This window comes from Pipistrellus hanaki (genome assembly GCF_964339955.1).
Source record: "Pipistrellus hanaki genome assembly, chromosome: 6".
NCBI classification, from domain to species: Eukaryota; Metazoa; Chordata; class Mammalia; order Chiroptera; family Vespertilionidae; genus Pipistrellus; species Pipistrellus hanaki.
Window position 1 is genome coordinate 38,142,452 of NC_140508.1, and position 20,773 is coordinate 38,163,224.

Sequence of the window (20,773 nt, forward strand, 5' to 3'; positions counted from 1 at the left end):
AGCTTTTGAATCAAACTGTCTGTCATTATAAGGGTTTATTAGTGTTTCATTTTTAGTGCCTCATCTAAATAAAAGTAAAAGTAAACATCCAAGAATGACCCAACATTAGAGGAAAACCTCCCACCGGAAGACAAAGATCAAAATAAACAGAAAAGAAACAGAGGAAACAGACAATTCAAGCAACAGAACACAACTTTCAAGAAATCTAAATTAATAACCCCAGAGAAAAAGAGATCTTAGAAATTAAAATATAGCTATAATAAAAAACGTTATTAGGATTGAATGATGAAAGTTGAATAAATATCCTGACAATTATTTTTTTTTTTTTAAAAAAGGGCCAGTGGTGTGGCTCAATTGGTTGACTGTCATTCCAAGCACAAAGTGGTCACTGGTTAGATTCCCAGTCAGGTCACAGACATAGGTTTCCGGCTTGATCCCCAGAAGGGGGCATGCAGGCGGCAGCTAATTGATATTTCTATCTCTCCCTCTCCTTTCCTCTCTCTCTAAAAATCAATAAAACATAAGTTTTTAAAGTAAAAGAAAAATAAGAGAATTAATTCTGAACATCCCTCATCTGAAAAATAAAATCTACAGTGAGATAAATCAGTGGGCAATATATTACATAAGAAAGAATGCAATAAAATGACCTAAAGCTGCTGGACATATTTTTGGGATTAAAGGAATAATTTTGTTCAGTTGTTGTTGAGAGTCTACCTATGAACCAGGAGGTCACAGTTTGATTCCCATTCAGGAATCAAATCAGAAAAATCAAATCATAGTTGATATTTCTATCTTTCTCTCTCTTCCTCTCTGAAATCAATGTAATTTAAAAATATATATACTTATTAATTTCAGAGAGGAAGGGAGAGAAAGATAGAAATATCAACTATGAGAATCATTGATGGGCTGCCTCCTGCAGGTCCCCTACTGGGGATCAAGCCCAATCTGGGCATGTGCCCTAACCGGGAACTGAATCCAGGATCTCCTGATCATGCCAGCCAGGCCAGGCTTAAGATTTATGAATCTTGCTAGTTGCTGAGAGAGGCAATTTACTTACTGACATATCCATTCCATGAAGTCTTCGTGTTTCCTGAACCATTATAGTCTCTAGTATTTTATAATACAAAATTTCTGCAAGCTTTAGTCTGTTTACAGCAAAGTCTTAGAGGGGGAAAAAAGGGAAAATGTGTTAATGAAACATAGCTGTTAAGGACTTAAAAACAAAACACATAAACAAATAAATTAAGAAAGCAGGGAACCCTGGCTGGTTGCTCAATAATTAGAGCCACAGCCCAAAGAGTCAGGGATTCAATCCCAGGTCAAGGGTATGTACCTCAGTTGCAGGTTTGATCCCCGGCCGAGGTTGGGGTACAAATGGGAGATAACCAATTAATGTGTCTCTCATTGATGTTTTTGTGTCTTTCCCAACCCTCCTCCCTCCCCTCCACTCTCTCTCTAAAAGAAAAAAAAAAGAATAGCTGGGAAGGAAAAAACTTGAATTTCTACTTTTTTTGGGGAGGACAATCTGTCTATTTTTATTGCTGTATTAAGTTTAATTTTGTCTTCTTACCTATGTGAGATCCTGGTTGTTCATCTGTTGATTGAGTATAGTGTTGACAGAAAGCCTCTCCTATTTCTTTCACTATTTTCATAATATTTTCCATAGGATTACGCATACAAGATCTATTAAATATAACAGGAACTCAATTACCAGGGAAAAAAGAACAATCCAGCCTACCAACATTTCTTCTTTTAATGATTATCTTTGTTTTTCATGGTCAAAGTTCTAGTCTCAGTTGTATACCTAAAGAGTCCCAAATAAGATGAATCCAAAGAGGCCCACACCAAGACACATCATAATTAAAATGCCAAAGTTTAAAGACAAGAGAAAATCTTAAAAGCAGCAAGAGAAAAGCAGTTAAGTTACCTACAAGGGAGCAACCATACAACTATCAGCTGATTTCTGAACAGAATCTTTGCAGGCAGAAAGGAGTGGCAAGAAATATTCAAAGTGGGTACACTGGCTCTGGTGTCTCCTGAGAGGTGCAAAGTCAACTGCTGCCTATGCCCTGCATGGGGCCACCCGACATGAGCTACAGACTGATCTGCAGATAGGTTCTACTTGTGTTGGGCTTGGAGGTGCCCAGGAGGCCAAGCTACGAACCTTAGAAAGCTGCTGCTAGTGCTGGGCCTGTGGCCACTTATCAAGACATATGGGCACAACGATAAGGCCAGCTGCTGCTTGTTTAAGAGATTTATGGAAGTCTGAAGTCTGAGCCAGGAAAGGCCATTCATATGGAAAATCCACAGCAAACAGCTTGGGTGGGGATGCAAACTGGGTGGGGATGCAAACTGGGTGGGGCAGGGTCTCGGGGTATCATCAGGACTGGTGAACAGTATTGGTCTGGTTGATGGAGACTTGGATATGGCTACTGCCTGTTGGCTCTGTGGTAAGAGAGGTCTCAGCCAAGGAACAAATGACCTCTGCTAGTAATTCTTTCTGGGAGAAGGCTGGCCCTAGTTTTTGTCCTAATGCCAGACAATTTAGTTCATCTCTGTATGTCCTTGGATCCTTTTAATTTATCCCAGTGCTGGAGCTCAGGGGGAGTGAATCTGAGTAAGTCTGTGCATAGGTCCTTTAAGAGGAACTACCTAGGACTTAAGCAGCCTCTGTGCCACTCAGCCACAATCCCCACTTGTTTTTACAGCCTGAAGTTATGGGGACTACTCTTTCTGGCACTGGAATCCTGGGCTGAGGATCTGGTGTGGGGTTGGGATCCTTTGCTCCACACTGGGGGAGGTTCGCTGACAAGATATCCCTCCTGGTTTTTAACTGCCACATGTGGATGTCCAACCAGCCCGTTCTGGCTTCTGCTCTTCCTAGAGTCTCACTGTGCCTTCTTTAATTCTCTAGTTGTAGGGCTTCTGTTGAAACAGATTCCAGGCTGTTCTGAATGATGGTTGTTCTGTGGTTTAGTTGTAATTTTAATGAGATTGTGGAAGAGGAATGCTGCATTTACCTATGCTATCATCTTTGTGCTAGACCTCTTATTTCTTTTTTTTTGTATGCCTTTTCTTTTTTTAAAAAAATGTATTTTTATTAAGTTTTTACAGAGAGGAAGGGAGAGGGATAGAGAGTTAGAAACATCAATGAGAGAGAAACATCAATCAGCTGCCTCCTGCACACTCCCTTCTGGGGATGTGCCTGCAACCAAGGTACATGCCCTTGACCGGAATCGAATCTGGGACCCTTCAGTCCTCATACCAACACTCTATCCACTGAGTCAAACTGGTTAGGGCTGTCTACCTTTTCTTAACTTTTCTCCATTTTCATTGTTTTAGACCTGTCTTTACCTACACAAAGTATCTCTAGTGCTACTGAAATATGTCTTTTTCCTCCATGACCTACACTAAATAATTAAAGCTTAAAATATTTTTAGAATAAAAAAATTATCAGCTTTACTTTTTTCATGAATTCTATTTTTCTTTTCTTTCTCTCTCTCTCTCTCTCTCTCTCTCTCTCTCTCTCTCTCCCACTATCCTTTCTTTCTTTTTGCAGCAACCTGATTAAAAAAAAAATTATTGCTTGAAATTAGCAGGAAATTAAAAAAAAGTTTTGTGGGTTTTTTTTTTTGGTTCAAATGTGTTAAATGAACTGTTCAAGCTCCACTTTACCTCAGTATAAAATTTGAGAAAAAAAAAAAAGGGCTGTAATTTGGAGCCTAAGAAGATAAGGTTAACTATGCAAATCAAAATCAATTATCTTTTTAATATTCTAAGTAATTTAAAAATATTGATCTTCTCTAAGCACTTATTGAACCCTATTCTTCCTCCAATATAGCTCTGCTGTTCTGTATAATTGTCGTTTACATTTCTATGTCTTTCAGGACAATTAGCTCTGTAAGGCCAGACACAACAGGTATCTTATTAGCTATCAAGTCCAACTCCAGGAGGTTCACAATGAACATATGATAAATGAGTTTTCTTTTTATGTCATTCCTCTTGTTGGATTAGTGTTTTTTTAATTAATGAACCCACATAAGTACCTATAAAATTTTATAAGTAACTATAAAATTTCTAGAACTCAACTGATTAAACTGGTTTAGCAAGACACTAATTAAGGGGGTATCAGTGGACTTCTAGCCTGGCTCTGGTTGAAACAGCCAATGGAAGATGTCCAGGTTAGGGGATGACAGTGATGCAGGGGTACAGAGAGGGTAGAGGTCTGAGCATGAGAGCAGAGGCCCCAGCAGCAACACCCAGGACCAGGAGAGAAAGCCATAAAAAAGCTTGGCTACCTGGTTGTTTGGAGGAACCACAAAGGGATCTTGGAATCAGTTGTGCTGATTTGTCCAGAAGTGAAGGGCCTTTTAATGAGATGGTAGCAGAAGGTGTCCTACCCAACCCACCTGATCCTAAGAGGGTTCTGCCTAATACGATCAGGGAGTCGTACTGGTATTAACATGCTTCTTTTCTTCTCCCTCTTTCCCCCTTCTGGCCTTTTTGTCCAGGATTTCCTGGTCTCCCAGTGTTCTCCACTAGTCCTGAGAATCCTTGACTTCCAAGAAAGCCAACTGTTCTCCAATCACCTTTAGGACCTGGAGGACCTGATATTAGATCTGGAATGCATCATGGACCATCTTTTCCAGTGTGATATCTCTCTTTCCTTTTCAAGGTGTCCAGGAGGACCTTAAATATAAGCAGTATTTTTCAATGCCTGAGAATGTTCCCAATCTTTCAGCCTGGGATCATTAGTCATGTTGTTCAATAGTTTCACTTCTTTAATTTTAGTTTTTTAAAATTTTTATTCTTTTCAGAGAAAGAGATTCACTTCTCCTTATTTTTTTCACTTCTCCTTTTATTTCCTATTGCAAATGCGCTTGTTTTTCTTTCATATTCTGCTGATGCATTATACACACTCCTCTAGTTAACTCATTTCTTATTACTATTCAGAATGAGAATTATAAACACAAGGAGATAAAGGGCAATCAGCACATATTTGAAGGGCTTCAGTTGCTCTTGAAGGTCAGCGTAAATTTTAGGATTCCAGAGGTAGCAAAACTATCACTGAGCAAGCATCAAACTTCCCAATTATCAGTGTCTTCCTGCTGATCAGGAAAGCTATCTCATTGTTCCATACTTTGGAGTAGAAGAAGGAGCATAAATTTGTAAGGATACTTAAATGGTCATTTTAATGAACTGCTAAAAGCTGAGTGAGGGACTACTGTGTGAGAAGTAGGAGACTCCTGGTGTTACAGTCTTAGGGGGAGAGAGGGCAAACTGTCCTGGGTTTTATCTTTGGAATCCCACCAGGTTCTTACAATTGTCTCTTTTTAAACAATTGCAAAAAATATATTTTAAGGCTGCACCATCAATATGTAACTCCTCCATTTTATAAACATTTAGCTTGAACCCATTTAAAACTAAAGCAAAAAGAAAAATAACGTATAACTTAGGGATAGTTACCAGAATGGAATGTCATAGCTAAATAACCTTTCAGATATATTTAACCTTTAAAGTCTATAATAATATGAATATTGATATAAAATTTTTAATAGGTACTTCTATCTGATATTAGGTTAACACATTTTGTGATTGAAATGATATGGTAAAACTTTCCCAATGTATATCCACTATCTTAAGAATTCTGAATATACTAAATACAAAATGGAATACAAAATTTAATTTAAGAGACATTTAGAAAAATAACAGTATTGAACTTACTCAAAAATATTTATAAGTTGTTCACTTGGTGCATTTTTCAGTCCAGTCACAATACTCTGTAATCGGCTCACACTTTGAGTGGCTGACGCAACAGGAGTAATGATTGCTTCTTTTTCTCGTAAATATCGCCGCCCTGTTAGGGGGGTTGAAGGTGCAAATGATGTTTTCTGTCAAAAAAAAAAGAAAAATCTGTGAGGTTAAAAAGTTACCTTCCCCCTCATTATGTATTTAATTCAGTACATATATCATCTTTTCTCTTCAAATTTAGTAAGCTACTTTTTCCCCTTCCTCTTCTGGTTATCCACCAAATTTTTAGCAATATCATGCTAATAACATCCTTAAATTTGAGTAACACTTTTTTAAAGCATAATCTCATTTTCTCTTCTTAACATTCACTTAAAAATAACATATACATTTTCATTTTACTTATGAGAGAACAGGCACAGAGAATTTAAAAACTCTGTTTAAGCTGATGAAGTTAATGGCAGGCAGAGCTTGGACTAAAACTTAGGTTGTCTATCTTCCAGATAAGTGATTTTTAACTAGTGTGCTGCAAGAATTTTTAAAGCATGTAATACCTGACTATTTAGTCAGGGACACTGATCTTTTTTCCTTTATATTGTCAAATTAAAAAATTATAACAGGCCCCCCCCAAAAAAACTAACAACAGCCAACACAACAAATACTGTCCATTGTGAATGCCCTGTCTTGAACCATAAATATATAGGTTATATAATACAAGAGAGTTCAAGTTATTAGCCACATCGCAAAAGGTTGTATCTGACTAGTTAATTATACTAGAAATCCTTATATATAAGTATAGGCACCTGATTTTTTTAAAAGCCACTTTGTAGCAAAAAGGGTAGGTAATTATTATTATTATTATTATTTGGTAAATCAGAAGTATAACTGATTTTTTGGTCAGACTGGCAAAATATCTTTATTTGGTGTGCTACAGAATTATACTGATTAAGTTTATGTGTGTCATGAAACGAAAAAGTTTGAAAATTAGTGTTCTTGACTAGTGACTTTTCCATTAAACCTTATCCTCCAATCCACTTTACACTTATATACAGAATTAAGCCTTGGCTATTAATAATCAAGTCCAGGGTTTTATAGCCGAAGCACAGCAAGAGCACATAATTTTCATGGATAGGAAAGCAAACTAAATTTTAAAGCAGTGAAATAGTGGCTAGTGATAAAAAGATTAGGAAGAAACCATAAATCCTTATGTCAAGACAGATTCTCTACTGAAAAACCCAGACATTCTGGGAAAATATATCCAAAATATGAAAAATAGCAAGAAATGTGGTAAAAATACTAAATGGCAGTTTTTAAAAATTACCTTTTAAGGCTTTCATGGGAAATATGAATTAGTAGAAGAAACCCAAGATTTAGCTTGAAAGATGCTTCTGCTGTTAGTAGAATCATATACAGAGAGAAAAAGATAATTCAAGACTGAGGCCAGTCTAGGTTATATTACTTTTTCAAAGTGTTGTTGAAGGTTACATTCCACATTAGCCTTTCCTGTCAGTTTCCCTAATGGGGTGTCACCAGTGAACTTTCGAGGAGTTCCAATTTCCTCATCTGCATCTGCTCCCAAAAAGATCCTCTCATCAAAATCACCAACAGTTAAAACATATTCTTCATACTCCTTGTTCACTGCTTTGCTGAGAAAAAAAAAATTACTTTAAGCTGCAAGAATAAAAGCCAGTAACAGAATAAAACACAATGGATTTATCTTGATTTGAAGATAGATTTAGACTCCACAGTCTGGAAAAGCTGAAAACTTTCTAGTGTTGTTGCTTTTTAAAAAAAATATTTCTTTTACTGATTTCTAGGGAGCAAGAAAGGGAGAGAGAAACACTGATGCGAGAAGGAGACATCTATCAGTTGCCTCCTGCACATGCCCTACTGGGGATCAAGCCTGCAATCTGCACTGGTGCCCTGATCAGGAATCAACCAGCAACCCCTTGGTGCATGACAATGCCCACCCAACTTAGCCACACTCCTTTTTATTAAGTCTGCTCATCTAATGATATCAGAGGCTCCTACTTGATGACCATTCTTCACATTCACATACATAGCAATAAATTACAATACTTTGAAAGGTGAGTGAAAGAGAATATATACTTAATCTGAAAACTAGTTTAACCTAATTAAGATCTGATTACTGAGGCAATAGTGGCTTTGAAATATAAACACGTTCTGAATTTGCCAACATTTGGTTAATAAAAAGTCAAATACAGAGGAGACTGGGCCTGTTTATGACTTTCTCTTCAAAGTAGCTGCTAAGTACCAATGGTTCCTCAAAATAAATGTAAAGACAACAAAGCTTGGTGACAACACTCACTCAATGTCACTAGAGCAGTAGGAACTTGAATATAATGTTTCACTTAATAAATTGCAACAAATTATTATTGACAACCTATACTATATTAGACACCATTAATGGTAGATACTTACCTATTATCAGTAAAATTGGAAAAGTCCAGGAGGCATTCTCCTTTTAAAATCTAGGAGGAAAAAGTCATTATGTGACATCATATAATTAAGCATATTAGCATATTTATCTAAATTTTCACATTGGTAGTTGTTTTAAATCATACAAACACAAAATAAAATTACTAAATATTTCTTTCAGACCAGTAAAACTAAATCAGCATGCAAATAAAATATTAAAAACCATTTAAAGTCAAGGCTTTTTTTCTTTTTTAAAAAGAAAATTGCCTTTTAAAATTTATTATTATTATTTTAATACGTTTTTATTGGTTTCAGAGAGAGGAAGGAAGAGGGAGATAGAAACATCGATCAGCTGCCTCCTGCACACCCCCAACTGGAGATTGAGCCCACAACCCAGGCATGTGCCCTGACTGGGAATCAAACCAGCAAGTGACCTCTTGGTGCATGAGATGACACTCAACCAACTGAGCCACACCAACCAGGCTAAAGTCAGTTTTAAAAATACTTTAAAATCAGTTTATAGCAGAGGTTTCCAAATTTTAGTGACATATGAATCACTTAAGAGAACTTGTTTAAAATGCAACTGATGGATCTCAAGGCCTGGGCAAATTTAGTTTTTAGCAAATTTCCATAATTACTCTGATGAAAACTATCCAATTTTAAACACTTGTCTATGGTAAAAGGAAACTAACATATATTGAAGCTGAAGATTCAAAGGAAACACATACTATCACTGGTGAGAGGAAAAATATATATATATATGTTTAAATATATTTTATTGATTTTTTACAGAGAGGAAAAGAGAGGGACAGAGTGTTAGAAACATCAATCAGCTGCCTCTTGCACACCCCCTACTGGGGATGTGCCTGCAACCAAGGTACATGCCCTTGACCGGAATCGAACCTGGGACCCTTCAGTCTGCAGGCCTACGTTCCACTGAGCCAAACTGGTTTCAGCTAGAGGAAAACTATATTGTTGTTAGTACTTCTGCATATTTACACTACTAAAGATTACTACACATCAGGAGTTGTAAATTCAAATGCCCTAAGGGTCAGGGGTCAATATACATTAATGATGACAGAAAGGTATTTCCCATCTTCATCTTTTTTTTTTTTTTTTAAATATATTTTATTGATTTTGTACAGAGAGAAAGGGAGAGAGATAGAGAGTTAGAAACATCGATGAGAGAGAGTCATCGATCAGCTGCCTCTTGCACACCCCCTACTGGGGATATGCCCGCAACCAAGGTACATTCCCTTGACCGGAATCAAACCCGGGTCCCTTCAGTCCCCAAGCCGACGCTCTATCCATTGAGCCAAACCGGTTTCGGCTATTTCCCATCTTCAAAGAAGTGACCATCATTTAGCTTGACAACAGTTACTACGTAAAGTCATGTAGAAATTCCAAACCAGTATTGCTATAGCTTCTGATTTTTGAAAAGTTTTTATATGTAAGGTCTGTATCTGGAAATTAAAAATGGAACGAAACAAAATTAACTAAATAACACCCTACAAAGACCAAGCAAAACACCTGTGGCCCATGGCAGAAGGACCATTGTCTAAACTAGGATACTTGGGGTGAAAGGAGAAGCTATAATAATGATGTTAAGACAGGGGTGGGAAATAATTTGATTTGGCCTTGCCAATGCATTAGGAGTGATTTAATTAAATGGTTGACCAAATATAGCGGGCTAATTTTTAAACTGATAATTTTGTATGGCCCTCAAATGAAGTTATACATATCCAAATGGCCCTTGGCAGAAATAAGGTTTCCCACCTCTGTGCTAAGACAACAGCCCAAAGCGAAATAATCTAAAGATACCAAGATGTATAATCATCATACCCAGAGGCCGCAGAGTACAACAGACATAACTCTTGAATTCTCTTAGAAGTTTACTGAAGATATTTAACATAGATATAAGGAGTCATGATACACACACACACACACACACAGAAATATGTATTTTAGGAAATATAAAACTAAATACAAAAGTGTGTGTAAGAGACAAAGAATCGAATCCAGTTAGGAAAGACTTTATGCTTGAAGAAAAATCTCATTATATTGGCAGAGAGGAACCACATGATGACCTAATCCAAACCCCCTATTTTACTAAAGAGAAAACTCATGGTCTAGCTGGATTAAAAGGCTGAATATTCAGGAAATGAAAAATTGAGTCCCAAAGGAATAAGCCACTTCACAAATATAGAAATAGCTAAGTAAATTCTTGAGAAAAACAAACTAGAATGCATGCATATAGTCTGCAAGTGAATACAAAATTATACAGGATTTTCTGCTCTATTTATAAAGAATTAAAGCTATAGTTGCTATACGCCGTCCTACTTCTAGTAAATAGAAATTATTCAAATTGTGGCAGTAAATTAGCTTTCTCGGACCTCCTGTTTTTCATAATTTTTTATCAGAACCTCCTTTAGCTACCTCTGACAGTGTATTTTTATTTGATAATATATATAATTAATTAGTCACATTCTTCAATGGCTGTCCCTCACATTATAGGCCAATTCTGCGACGTGGCAGAGACTGAAACCTGACTCTGAATCTTTAAAACATTATCTCTTCCTTTGAGGTTACTACTGCTAACCCCTAAAAATCTTGGTAATTTAATAAGTACAGTACCTTCCTGTCAAAGAGTTTTGAAATATATGGCTTAAAGTAGTGCTCCTTTATTCCTTTTGCTTCCACTAGAAGTCCATCATGCAGTTCACACAGTACAGCAATGATGCAGGGAGGCTCTTCAGGAGCCCTGAAGTCAGCAGTATGAAAATCAGATGGCAGTCCTAGTATGACAGGGTATGAAAAGCAACAGGGGGAAAAGAATATGGTCAATTTTTAGAACTCTTTTTCTAAAAACTGATAATCAGTTTTGAAAAATAAATAAGGTCTTACCTTTAAATGACGGATTTAGCAAGTCTCCTCTATTTGGGCATATAATGGCATTGGCAAAAATCAGATCCAAGCAGCACAGAAGTAAATGATAAGAGTTTACTAAATCATCTCCAATCATACGAAAATTACCTTTGACAGAAAAAAAGAAACACAAACCCAGAAACCTCTAACATCAAACAGCAACAAGTTCCCACAGTAGAAATGTAAAACCACTGAAAGTATCACCTTACCCTTAGTATAAACAAAGAGTGTCCAACAGAAATTAAAGAGATCCTTAACACTGCAAGGACTCCTCCTGAAAAAAAGAGGAAATGTACTTTTTATATTACTAATTTGCCTCCACAGCTGTCATTTAAACTGAAACAGAAAATATAAATAACAAATAGTAAAGTTAAATTACATATAAAATTCCACTCACAAAGGACAGACAACCTCTGGTTAATTTAAACAAACTTAAACAAGCCTCCAATATGCATAAAATAATCAGAGCATAAAAAAGTAAGTGAAATCATTACCCTGAATTTCCAAATACGTGTACTTATAAATGGATTTAAATAGAAACTTAAGTTTTAAAAATGCAAATACCCCTAGTGACTTTATTTTAATTTTTAATATATTTTATTGATTTTTTACAGAGAGGAAGAGCGAGAGATAAGTTAGAAATATTGATGAGAAAGAATCATTGACCAGCTGCCTCTTGCACACCCCCTACTGGGGATGTGCCCACAACCAAGGTACATGCCCTTGACCAGAATCGAACCTGGGACCTTTCAGTCCGCAGACCGACACTCTATCCACTGATCCAAACCGGTTTCGGCCCTAGTGACTTAATATCATACTTATATCAATGATGTAAGGTTTAAGGGTCTCACCTCTGCTTCCTGCTTCGTGGTAACTTTGGTGGCTCTTCATATGGATTTTGAAATATATCTAAAAAAATTGGCTCAAATTTCTTGAAAATTACAGTAGACACTTCAAAATTTCTTTCTAATCTTTCTATACGTTCACGAAATTCTTGTGGCAGGTTTGACATGTCCATCCACTTCTTCATTTTACTAAAAAACTGTATTAAACTAAACAAACAGAAAAAAAAAAACTTTAAAATGAGTACATATAATGGACAGAAAAGGAAACTTCTATTTATACCTACGAATCTTTATTAAACAGCTAGAATTTATAAAAAAAAAAAAAAAAAAAAAAAAGACAAAAAGCCTAACTTCCCAAGTGCTATTACTTTGGTTCCCAGAATCATCATGGGAATTTATATTTTGAATTAGTGGTCATTATATACCATATCTTCTAATATACAGGGAGTGACAAGACCTATCTACCTACAGCACCTAAACAATAATACAAATATAAATTAATGTTAATCAACAGATAGATGAGTTAACGAAATTAGTTTGAGGAAGGACAGAATATCCCAAGTTGTGGATTCTAGAAGTTCATCACAAAGTACCAGACAGTTACAGGTTCAGAATAAAATTCAAGTGTTTATGTTCCAATATGTGGTTCCATCATTAAATATAAACTAAGAAGGTAGTACATACCCAGAAAATAACAAATTATTCCTTTTCATTTCTGGCTTATTCAATTATGGGGACATTTTTTGTCTATGTTAGCATGGTCTTAGATTTAAAATCTGTAGTGTTAAAGCGCATTTAAGAGAGCGTGTGTGTGTGTGCGTGTGTGTGTGTGTGGAATGGCACTAGTTTTTATTTTATTTTTTTAATAAATCTTTATTGTTCATATTATTACAAATGTTCCTCACTTTCCCCCCCTCCATTGCTCCCATCCACCAGGATCCCACCCCACCCTGTCCTTTCCCCACCCCCTATTGTCCTCATCCATAGGTAGTTTATGTTCAGTCTCTTCCCGCACCCCCCCACTCCCCTTTTCCCTGAGAATCGTCAGTTCACTCCCCTTCCACACCTCTGATTCTTTTATATTCACCAGTTAATATTATTCATCAGGTTTTTTAGTTCCCTTGGTTTTTAGATTCACTTGTTGATAGTTACATATTTGTTGTTCATAATTTTTATCTTTATTTTCTTCCTCTTCCTAAAAAACCCCCTTCAGCAATTCATATAATTCTGGTTTGGCAGTGATGAACTCCTTTAGCTTTTTTTTTTATCAGTGAAGCTCTTTATCTGGCCTTCGATTCTGAATGATAGCTTTGCTGGGTAGATTATCTTTGGCTGTAGGTTCTTGCTATTCATCACCTTGAATATTTCTTGCCATTCCCATCAGGCCTGCATGGTTTCTGTTGAGAAATCAGCTGACAATCGTATGGGTGCTCCTTTATAGGTAACTACCTGCTTTTCTTTTGCTGCTTTTAATATTCTCTCTTTGTCTTTTGTTCTTCAAATTTTAATTATAATGTGTCTTGATGTGGTCCTCTTTGGATTCCTTTTGTTTGGGGTTCTGTGCGCTTCCTGGACTTGTAAGTCTAATTCTTTCACCAGGTGGGGGATGTTTTCTGTCACTATTTCTTCCAGTATGTTTTCAATATCTTGCTCTCTCTCTTCTTCTGGGACCCCCATAATTCTGATGTTGGTTCGCTTGAAGTTGTCCCAGAGGTTTCTTACACTATCTTCAACTTTCTGGATTCTCTTGTCTTCTTGCTTCTGCAGAGGAGTGTCTTCTGCTCTTTGTGTTCCAAACCTCTGACTTGATTCTTGCGATCTTCCATTCTGTTTTTAGGACTCTGTATAATATTTTTTATTTCAGACAATGAATTATTTCTAGTTTATCCCTTATTATTTCTAGTTAATCCCTTTTCATATCCTCATAGGTCTCATTTATTTTATTGGCTTTTTCTAGGAAATTCTTGAAAAACCTTATGAGTGGCTTTGAACTCTATATATAGTCTCTTTTTGTCCTCCATTTCTTTCATTTGTGATCTGTTTCCTTGTCTCGGCATTTTCACTGCTTCCCTGAGTTGGTAGGGTGGCTTTGTGTGCTAAGGTGTCCTATATGGTTCAGTGGGTCAGTCTCCCAGTTACCTGAAGTAGACACTCTTGGTGCCCCCTTTTGTGGACTGTGTGTACAGCCTTGTTGTAGTTAAGTCTTTATTGTTGTTGGTATCAATGGGAGGAACTGACCTCCAGACCAATTGGTTGTGAGGATCAGCTGTGTCTATGCCAGGAGACAGACTTATTCAACTAGACTTGGAAAATTTCAAAAGCCTCTGTGTTCAGCTTGGATGGGGCAGAGTTTCAGGGTGGAGCCTACCGCCTTGGCTTCTCGTCAGCCCCTCCCTATGAGGTTCCTAAGTCTCAGTGTTACTCAGTGTCCTTTGGTACTCTGTGCAAGCAACTCTGAGAGAAAGGTGCCCTCGAGTTTCGCCTGCTACCGAACATTCTAGGCTCTCCCCCAATGAGCCCGGAACTGGGGTTCAGTTCAGTTGGAAGTGGGGTTCGGAGCAGTCTGGAGCTTTTGTCTCCTTCCTGCTATGGCAATCCAGCGTCAACAGTCCATTCTTTGCGCGCAATGTGCGCACCTCCGGGACTGCCTTTCGCCGCTCCCCTGTGTTTCCGCCATATAGCTCAGATTCCCTCTGTATGAGCCTGGGTCCCCAGGGTCTTGCCCAGAACTGGGGTTCAGTGCTGTCGGAACTGGGGTTCAGCACAGTCCGGAGCTTTTATCTCCTTCCCACTAGGGAACGCCAGCCAGGCACTCAGCCTCCCCCTCCTCTCTGGCACCGTCCTCTCTGCGCGCGCACCGTGTCTCCGTACCTTAGGCTTTTACAGCTCCTCTGATTTTCCTTTTGGTTTTCTCTTTCCTTCTAGTTGTAGAATTTCCAGTCAGTTAACTTTCCTATAGTTCTGGATAATGTCCATTTTGTATTTTAGTTGTATTTTTGAAATTGTTGTGTGAGACTGCAGTAAGGCGTTTACCTATGCTGCCATCTTGGTTTTTTCTACACTAGTTATTTTTTAAATGTTTTTATTAATTTTAGAGAGAGAGAGAGGGAGAGATAGAAACAGTAGCTATCTGGACCAGGAAGTTCTTGGCCAATAGACTACTTCAACAGAAGCAAATGGACATGGAAGTCCTTCATCTTTGGGAAGGCAATAGTACCCAAGACAGAAATTCGGGGGAAACTAGCCAAAATGTTTAAGACCACACCAGATGTCATCTTTGTGTTTGGATTCAGAACCCATTTTGATGGTGGCAAGACAACCGGCTTTGGTATTACTTATGATTCTTTGGATTATGCAAAGAGTAATGTCAAGTCATAAAAGACAAAGGCTGTGGAAATATTCCTGATTAAAGAAAATTAAAGAGACATAAGTGAATGCAATGCTTGATTCTAGACTGGAGACTGTACCTGAAGAAAAAAATGCTAAAAGAAAAATTATTGATTTAACTAATAAAACTAGAATAGAGATGACAGATTATATAAAATTATGATATCATTGTTAACTTTGCTGGAGTTGATAACTATACTGTAGTTATTTCAGGAAACATATACTTAAGTATTTAGGTGTAAAGGGTTCTAATGTACACAACTTAATTTGAAATGGTTGAGGAAAAATATTACTTAAGAGAAAAATAATACAGGAAATATTAATAATAGGTGAATCTGCATCCAGGGTACATGGGTATTCTTTGTGCTTGAAATTCTTTTATTTTATTTTTTAAATATATTTTATTGATTTTTTTATAGAGAGGAAGAGAGAGGGATAGAGAGTTAGAAACATTGATGAGAGAGAATCATTGATCAGCTGCCTCTTGCACACCCCTTACTGGGGATGTGCCCGCAACCAAGGTACATGCCCTTGACCGGAATCGAACCTGGGACCCTTCAGTCCCCAGCTGACGCTCTATCCACTGAGTCAAACTGGTCAGGGCTTGAAATTATTTTTTAAAAATTAATGAAAAATTATAGAAGAAAAAAGATTTAATACATAAGCCTTAGTTGAAGTAAGAATTTGAGGAAGAAAGGCAATAGAAGGAAAACTGGGGAAGAATATCTATATGATAACAAGCTTATAAAACAATGAAGTTAAAAAAAAAAGAATGATGTTAAATGTTTTAAAATAAACAGAAATTCAATTCTAAAATCCAATTTAGGACTTATAAAACAATGTTTGAAAAATCAAAGTGCTTTACCTTAATTTAGCTGAACGTAGTATTCTGGTAAGTGAAACACAATTTCCTTCCATGATACCCTTTCCGACTGTGGGAATAATGCTTTTGCGGCATGCAACATATAATGAACATGCCAACCAGTGTATAACTTCTCCCTGGCAGGCAAAAGACAAATAGCAAAATGTTAAAATGCTTGAACTCTAGAACCAGAAGAGATCTTTGAATTATCTAGTCTAATATTTATTCTGAATATAACAGTCAGAGAAAGGAAGTATTAGCCTAAGGTCACAAAGCTTAGTTAGCTGCAATAATAGGTATAAAACTTCTTACTCTCAGTCCTGTATAACATGCTAAATCAGTATTAATCCAAATCTAGATCACTCACTTATACCTCAAATATAATATTTCTGAAAGAGTTCTCTTAAAATTTCTCAGCACTAGCTTTCTTGATTTTAAGACACCAGTCACGGCTTTGATGATGCCAAAATTCCTTTCCATTTTTTAATAGTTTGGCAGAGAAAGAAAAGAACAGAGTAGAAAGATGACAAGGGAATCACACATAAAAATATCTACCTTGAACAACATAAAGGAGACTATCATTTTTGTGAGGTAAAAATTGGGGGATTTATCCCAATCTTTAAAATAGTAAGTATGGCTCTCTAAATTTTAGCAGATGTTTCAATTTACAATGCTACAAAAAAGGTGGCATTTGAGAATTCAACACAATTCTGAGGTAGATTTGACATATATCCAAGCTAGAATCATTTATGACTTCATTGATGATCTATATGTGAAATTCAAGTTAAGAGTTAGACACAAATTTCAAAGCACAACAAACTACTGTTGCTATTCATTGTTTTGCAGATCTTAAGACCAGACTGGAGAACAGGGGTGGGGAACATCTGGCCCTCAGGCTGTATAAGCTCTGCAAAATCATTTGGTCTGGCCCTGTCAAGTCATTAGGGGTGAGTTCATTAAATGTCTGACTAAATATAGCAAGCTAATTTTAAAAAATATATATATTTTTATTGATTTCAGAGAGGAAGGAAAAAGAAAAGAGATAGGAACATCAATGATGAGAATCATTGATCAGCTGCTTCCTGCATGCCCCCCTCTGAGGACCAAGGCCGAAACCCAGGCACATGCCCCTGACTGGAATCGAACCCGGGACCCTTCTATCCGCAGGCTGATGCTCTATCCACTGAGCCAAACCAGCTAGGGCTAGTAGGCTAATTTTTAAGTTGATAATTTTGTAAGGCCTTCGGATGATGCTATAAATATCCAAATGGTCTCTTAGCAAAACAAACAAACAAACAAACAAACAAACAAACGTTCCTCACTCCTGCTCTAGAAGGATAAAAAGACTGGTAGATTTCTTGCAATAATCCAAAAGGGGTGGGAAGAAATGAGTGGCCACAAATGAAGCTAAAATTCAGTGTTCCTACCCTAAAGTAAAAAGTCTTATTTGTTAAAGGCATTAAAAAAGGGAGTTAAAAAAAAAAAAGGTAAAAAAAAAAGAGGGAGGTAAGCTTAAGGTTGAATATTTTTTTACGACTTAATTAATGAATTATTTGGGAATAGAAAGTGTTATAGAGCCTTTGGATACAGTCTACTATATGAAAACACCATTAAGATTAAAAATAATTTAAATACCAGAATTATTGCTTTGATTTTTTTCCCCCCCGATAAATAAAAAGTTACCTATATTATCTATTTTGAGTCCTTGATGCTAGGCTTTAGAAATACAAAGATGGTTTCTGACCTCATGGAACTCCAAGTCTAGAGCTAAGAAAAACAGACATTATTATCTGTAATTGGTGAGATATCCTATATGATAAAGGTTAATATGTAAATCAACTGAATGGCAGAATGACACGCACTGGCCACCAGGGGGCAGACGCTCAACGCAGGAGCTGCCTCCTGCTGGTCCCTGTGTTCCCACAAGGGGAGTGCAGCTCAGCCAGGAGTGGGGCTCACAGCTGGTGAGTGCAGCAGAGGTGGCAGGAGCCTCTCCTGCCTCTGTGGCAGTGCTAAGGATAAGGATGTCCAAAAGTGCTAAGGACATCCTCCTCCGCTGCACTAAGGACATGCATGCCCTGAACGCTCCTGGGCTGTGAGGGCACAGGCCAAGCTCAGGGACCTCTCCTGCCCTGCCCCTGCACGAATTTCATGCACTGGGCCTCTAGTATGCTATTAAGAAGAAACGATGAAGGAAAATGAAAGCAGGAGCTTGTTACTAGTAGGTAGATTAGAGAGGTATGGCTGAGGAGAGGGGTTCTTAGGAAGCAGCAGATATATGAAAATGCCTACTTCAAGAGCCTTTCACCAAAAACAAAGACAGAAGAAAATAAAACACTTCAGGTAGAAAAAATCACTCAGAAAATCTTAATTAAAAAAAAAAAGGAAATCTTAATTCACACATCTATGCTTTCTAAATCAAACATTTAATATTGTCCTTATCAACTCTACCTTACTGGAGATCTAGCTCCTCAATTTTCCCTGGGATATGCGGTGAGGGGGAAGTTTTCAGGTGGAGGGAATGGCATGGAGAAGCACATAAGTGGGAATAGTTGGCATATTCAAGAATCTGAAAGAGGTGCCTAGTTTAATGCCTATGGCTGGTCTCAGTAAGTGCTTATTCACTAAGACCAAATGAGGACCTGACATGTCAGAAATGCTTTCTCAAGTTTTTAAAAATCAGTTTGTTGTCTGGCTGTTGTAGCTCCATGGTTGAGTATCAACCGATGAACCAGGAGGTCCAGATTCAATTCCTGGTTCCTGGGGTTGCAAGCTTGACCCCCCAGTGGGGGGCATGCAGGAAGCAGCCGATCAATGATTCTCTCTCCCTCCCCCCTTTCCTCTCTGAAATCAATAACAAATATTTTAAAAAATCAGTGTGTTTTCATTGAGAGGCCATAATTCATAATATCCCTTACTTTCTTATTCTTTCCTCAGCTTTCCAGTCATGCCTCCCACAGCTGCATACTGGGAGAATATTCTTTACTCAGTCTATCCAGTCCTACCCTGGAAACATATAAGAGTCACTCTTGGATGTTTTTCCCTTATGTACAGACACTTAAACTCAACTGCAATGTCCAACTCTATGCCTTTAAATGCAGCACAGTTAATTATTTCACTGGGAGTGAGACACTGGAGCACTTTATGGATGAGTCCGGGCCCCATGGGTCATGAAAATCTTGGACTGTAAAGCCACTGGAGTAATTACTGAAATACATTCCATCACAATTCTACCTCCTCTGCAGAGAGCCTGTGCTTACCTGCGTTCCTATAATTAGGAGAATGACAAGGGCAAGGCAATTCTCTGGGCCTTGATACCCTGTTCCCCCGAAAATAAGACAGTGTCTTATATTAATTTTTTCTCCCAAAGTTGCACTAGGTCTTATTATCAGGGGATGTCTTATCTTTCCATGCGCTAGGTCTTATTTTCGAAGGATGTCTTATTTTCGGGGAAATACTGTACTATTGGAAAGCAGGCAGTAGTAGAATCACTGCTTTGCCATGCCCACAGGGCTGTTGTGAGGATTAAATGCAAGAATGGCTGGGGAAAATCTAATGATGACAGCCTACATTTAATTTATTTTCTATCATATACAAGGATCGCCAAACACACTGTGCTAAAGCATCAGGACAATCTAAGTTGCCCCGTCTGAGAGAGAAGGGACAGGACATGGAGCGGAGAGAGAACACGTGTGAACTTTGCCTTTGATCTCATTGCTGAGCAACCCACACCCGCCCTAGGGAGGCGGAAGGGTGGCGGCCCGACTCCTCAGTCTGGCTTCACCGCCAACCCAGGCAAAAAAGTACCTTAACCTCCTCGGGACTCAGCCTCGCACCTGCGGAAAGGGGATCACAGAAGGTGCTCAAGGGGTGGTATCGAGAACCCAGGGAGATGACATACTTACCGTGTTTCCCCGAAAATAAGACATCCTCCGAAAATAAGACCAAGCGCATGGAAAGATAAGACATCCCCTGAAAATAAGACCTAGTGCAACTTTGGGGGAAAAAATTAATATAAGACACTGTCTTATTTTCGGGGAAACAGGGGTACAAGCACTGGGCAGGAACGTCTTTGCACACAATTCATTTTAGCTTTTATCATTATAGTATTCTTTTTAAAAATATATATTTCATTGTTTTTTTACAGAGAGGAAGAGAGAGGGACAGAGAGCCAGAAACATCCATGAGAGAGAATCATCAATCAGCTGCCTCCTGCACACCTCCCACTGGGGATGTGCCCGCAACCAAGGTACATGCCCTTGACCGGAATCGAACCAGGGACCCTTCAGTCTGCAGGCCGACGCTCTATCCACTGAGCCAGGCCGGTCAGGGCTATAATATTAATTTTTAATAGATATTAAGGGCAGTGCCAAGAAGTTTGCAGTTTGGCGGGGTGAAGGGAAGTCTGATCTGGAGTCTGAAGGGATCTCTGAGGATCTTGTGACCTTGTACAAACAGCTCCTTTTCCGAACTTCACTTTCCCGCCTCAAATAAAAAAATGGACGGAATGATCTATAACTCGCCCTTCCAATTTTGCACTCGACTGCGCCCTGCTGGGCGGCGACCC

General features: G+C 38.0%; 1 protein-coding gene across 4 annotated transcripts in view; it reads right to left on the reverse strand.

Annotated features, from left to right (window-relative positions):
* Nucleotides 1–20,773, reverse strand: part of RBL1 (RB transcriptional corepressor like 1) — a 60,159-nt gene that overhangs the window by 38,833 nt on the left and 553 nt on the right. For 3 of the 4 annotated variants that reach the window (XR_014795409.1, XR_014795410.1, XM_084888636.1), the window contains exons 2-11: nucleotides 16,210–16,343; nucleotides 11,964–12,164; nucleotides 11,322–11,386; nucleotides 11,092–11,220; nucleotides 10,822–10,982; nucleotides 8,191–8,240; nucleotides 7,208–7,394; nucleotides 5,725–5,891; nucleotides 1,571–1,683; nucleotides 1,058–1,161 (exon numbers count right to left, since the gene is read on the reverse strand). Coding sequence is in view for 2 of the 4 variants with exons in the window: in XM_084888636.1 (XP_084744762.1) it covers nucleotides 1,058–1,161; nucleotides 1,571–1,683; nucleotides 5,725–5,891; nucleotides 7,208–7,394; nucleotides 8,191–8,240; nucleotides 10,822–10,982; nucleotides 11,092–11,220; nucleotides 11,322–11,386; nucleotides 11,964–12,164; nucleotides 16,210–16,343 (1,311 nt within the window). In the remaining 2 variants the exon portion in view is untranslated. Of the gene's footprint in view, nucleotides 1–1,057; nucleotides 1,162–1,570; nucleotides 1,684–5,724; nucleotides 5,892–7,207; nucleotides 7,395–8,190; nucleotides 8,241–10,821; nucleotides 10,983–11,091; nucleotides 11,221–11,321; nucleotides 11,387–11,963; nucleotides 12,165–16,209; nucleotides 16,344–17,889; nucleotides 17,974–20,773 lie in introns of all 4 variants that reach the window. The other variant, XM_084888637.1, reaches the window with a different exon arrangement.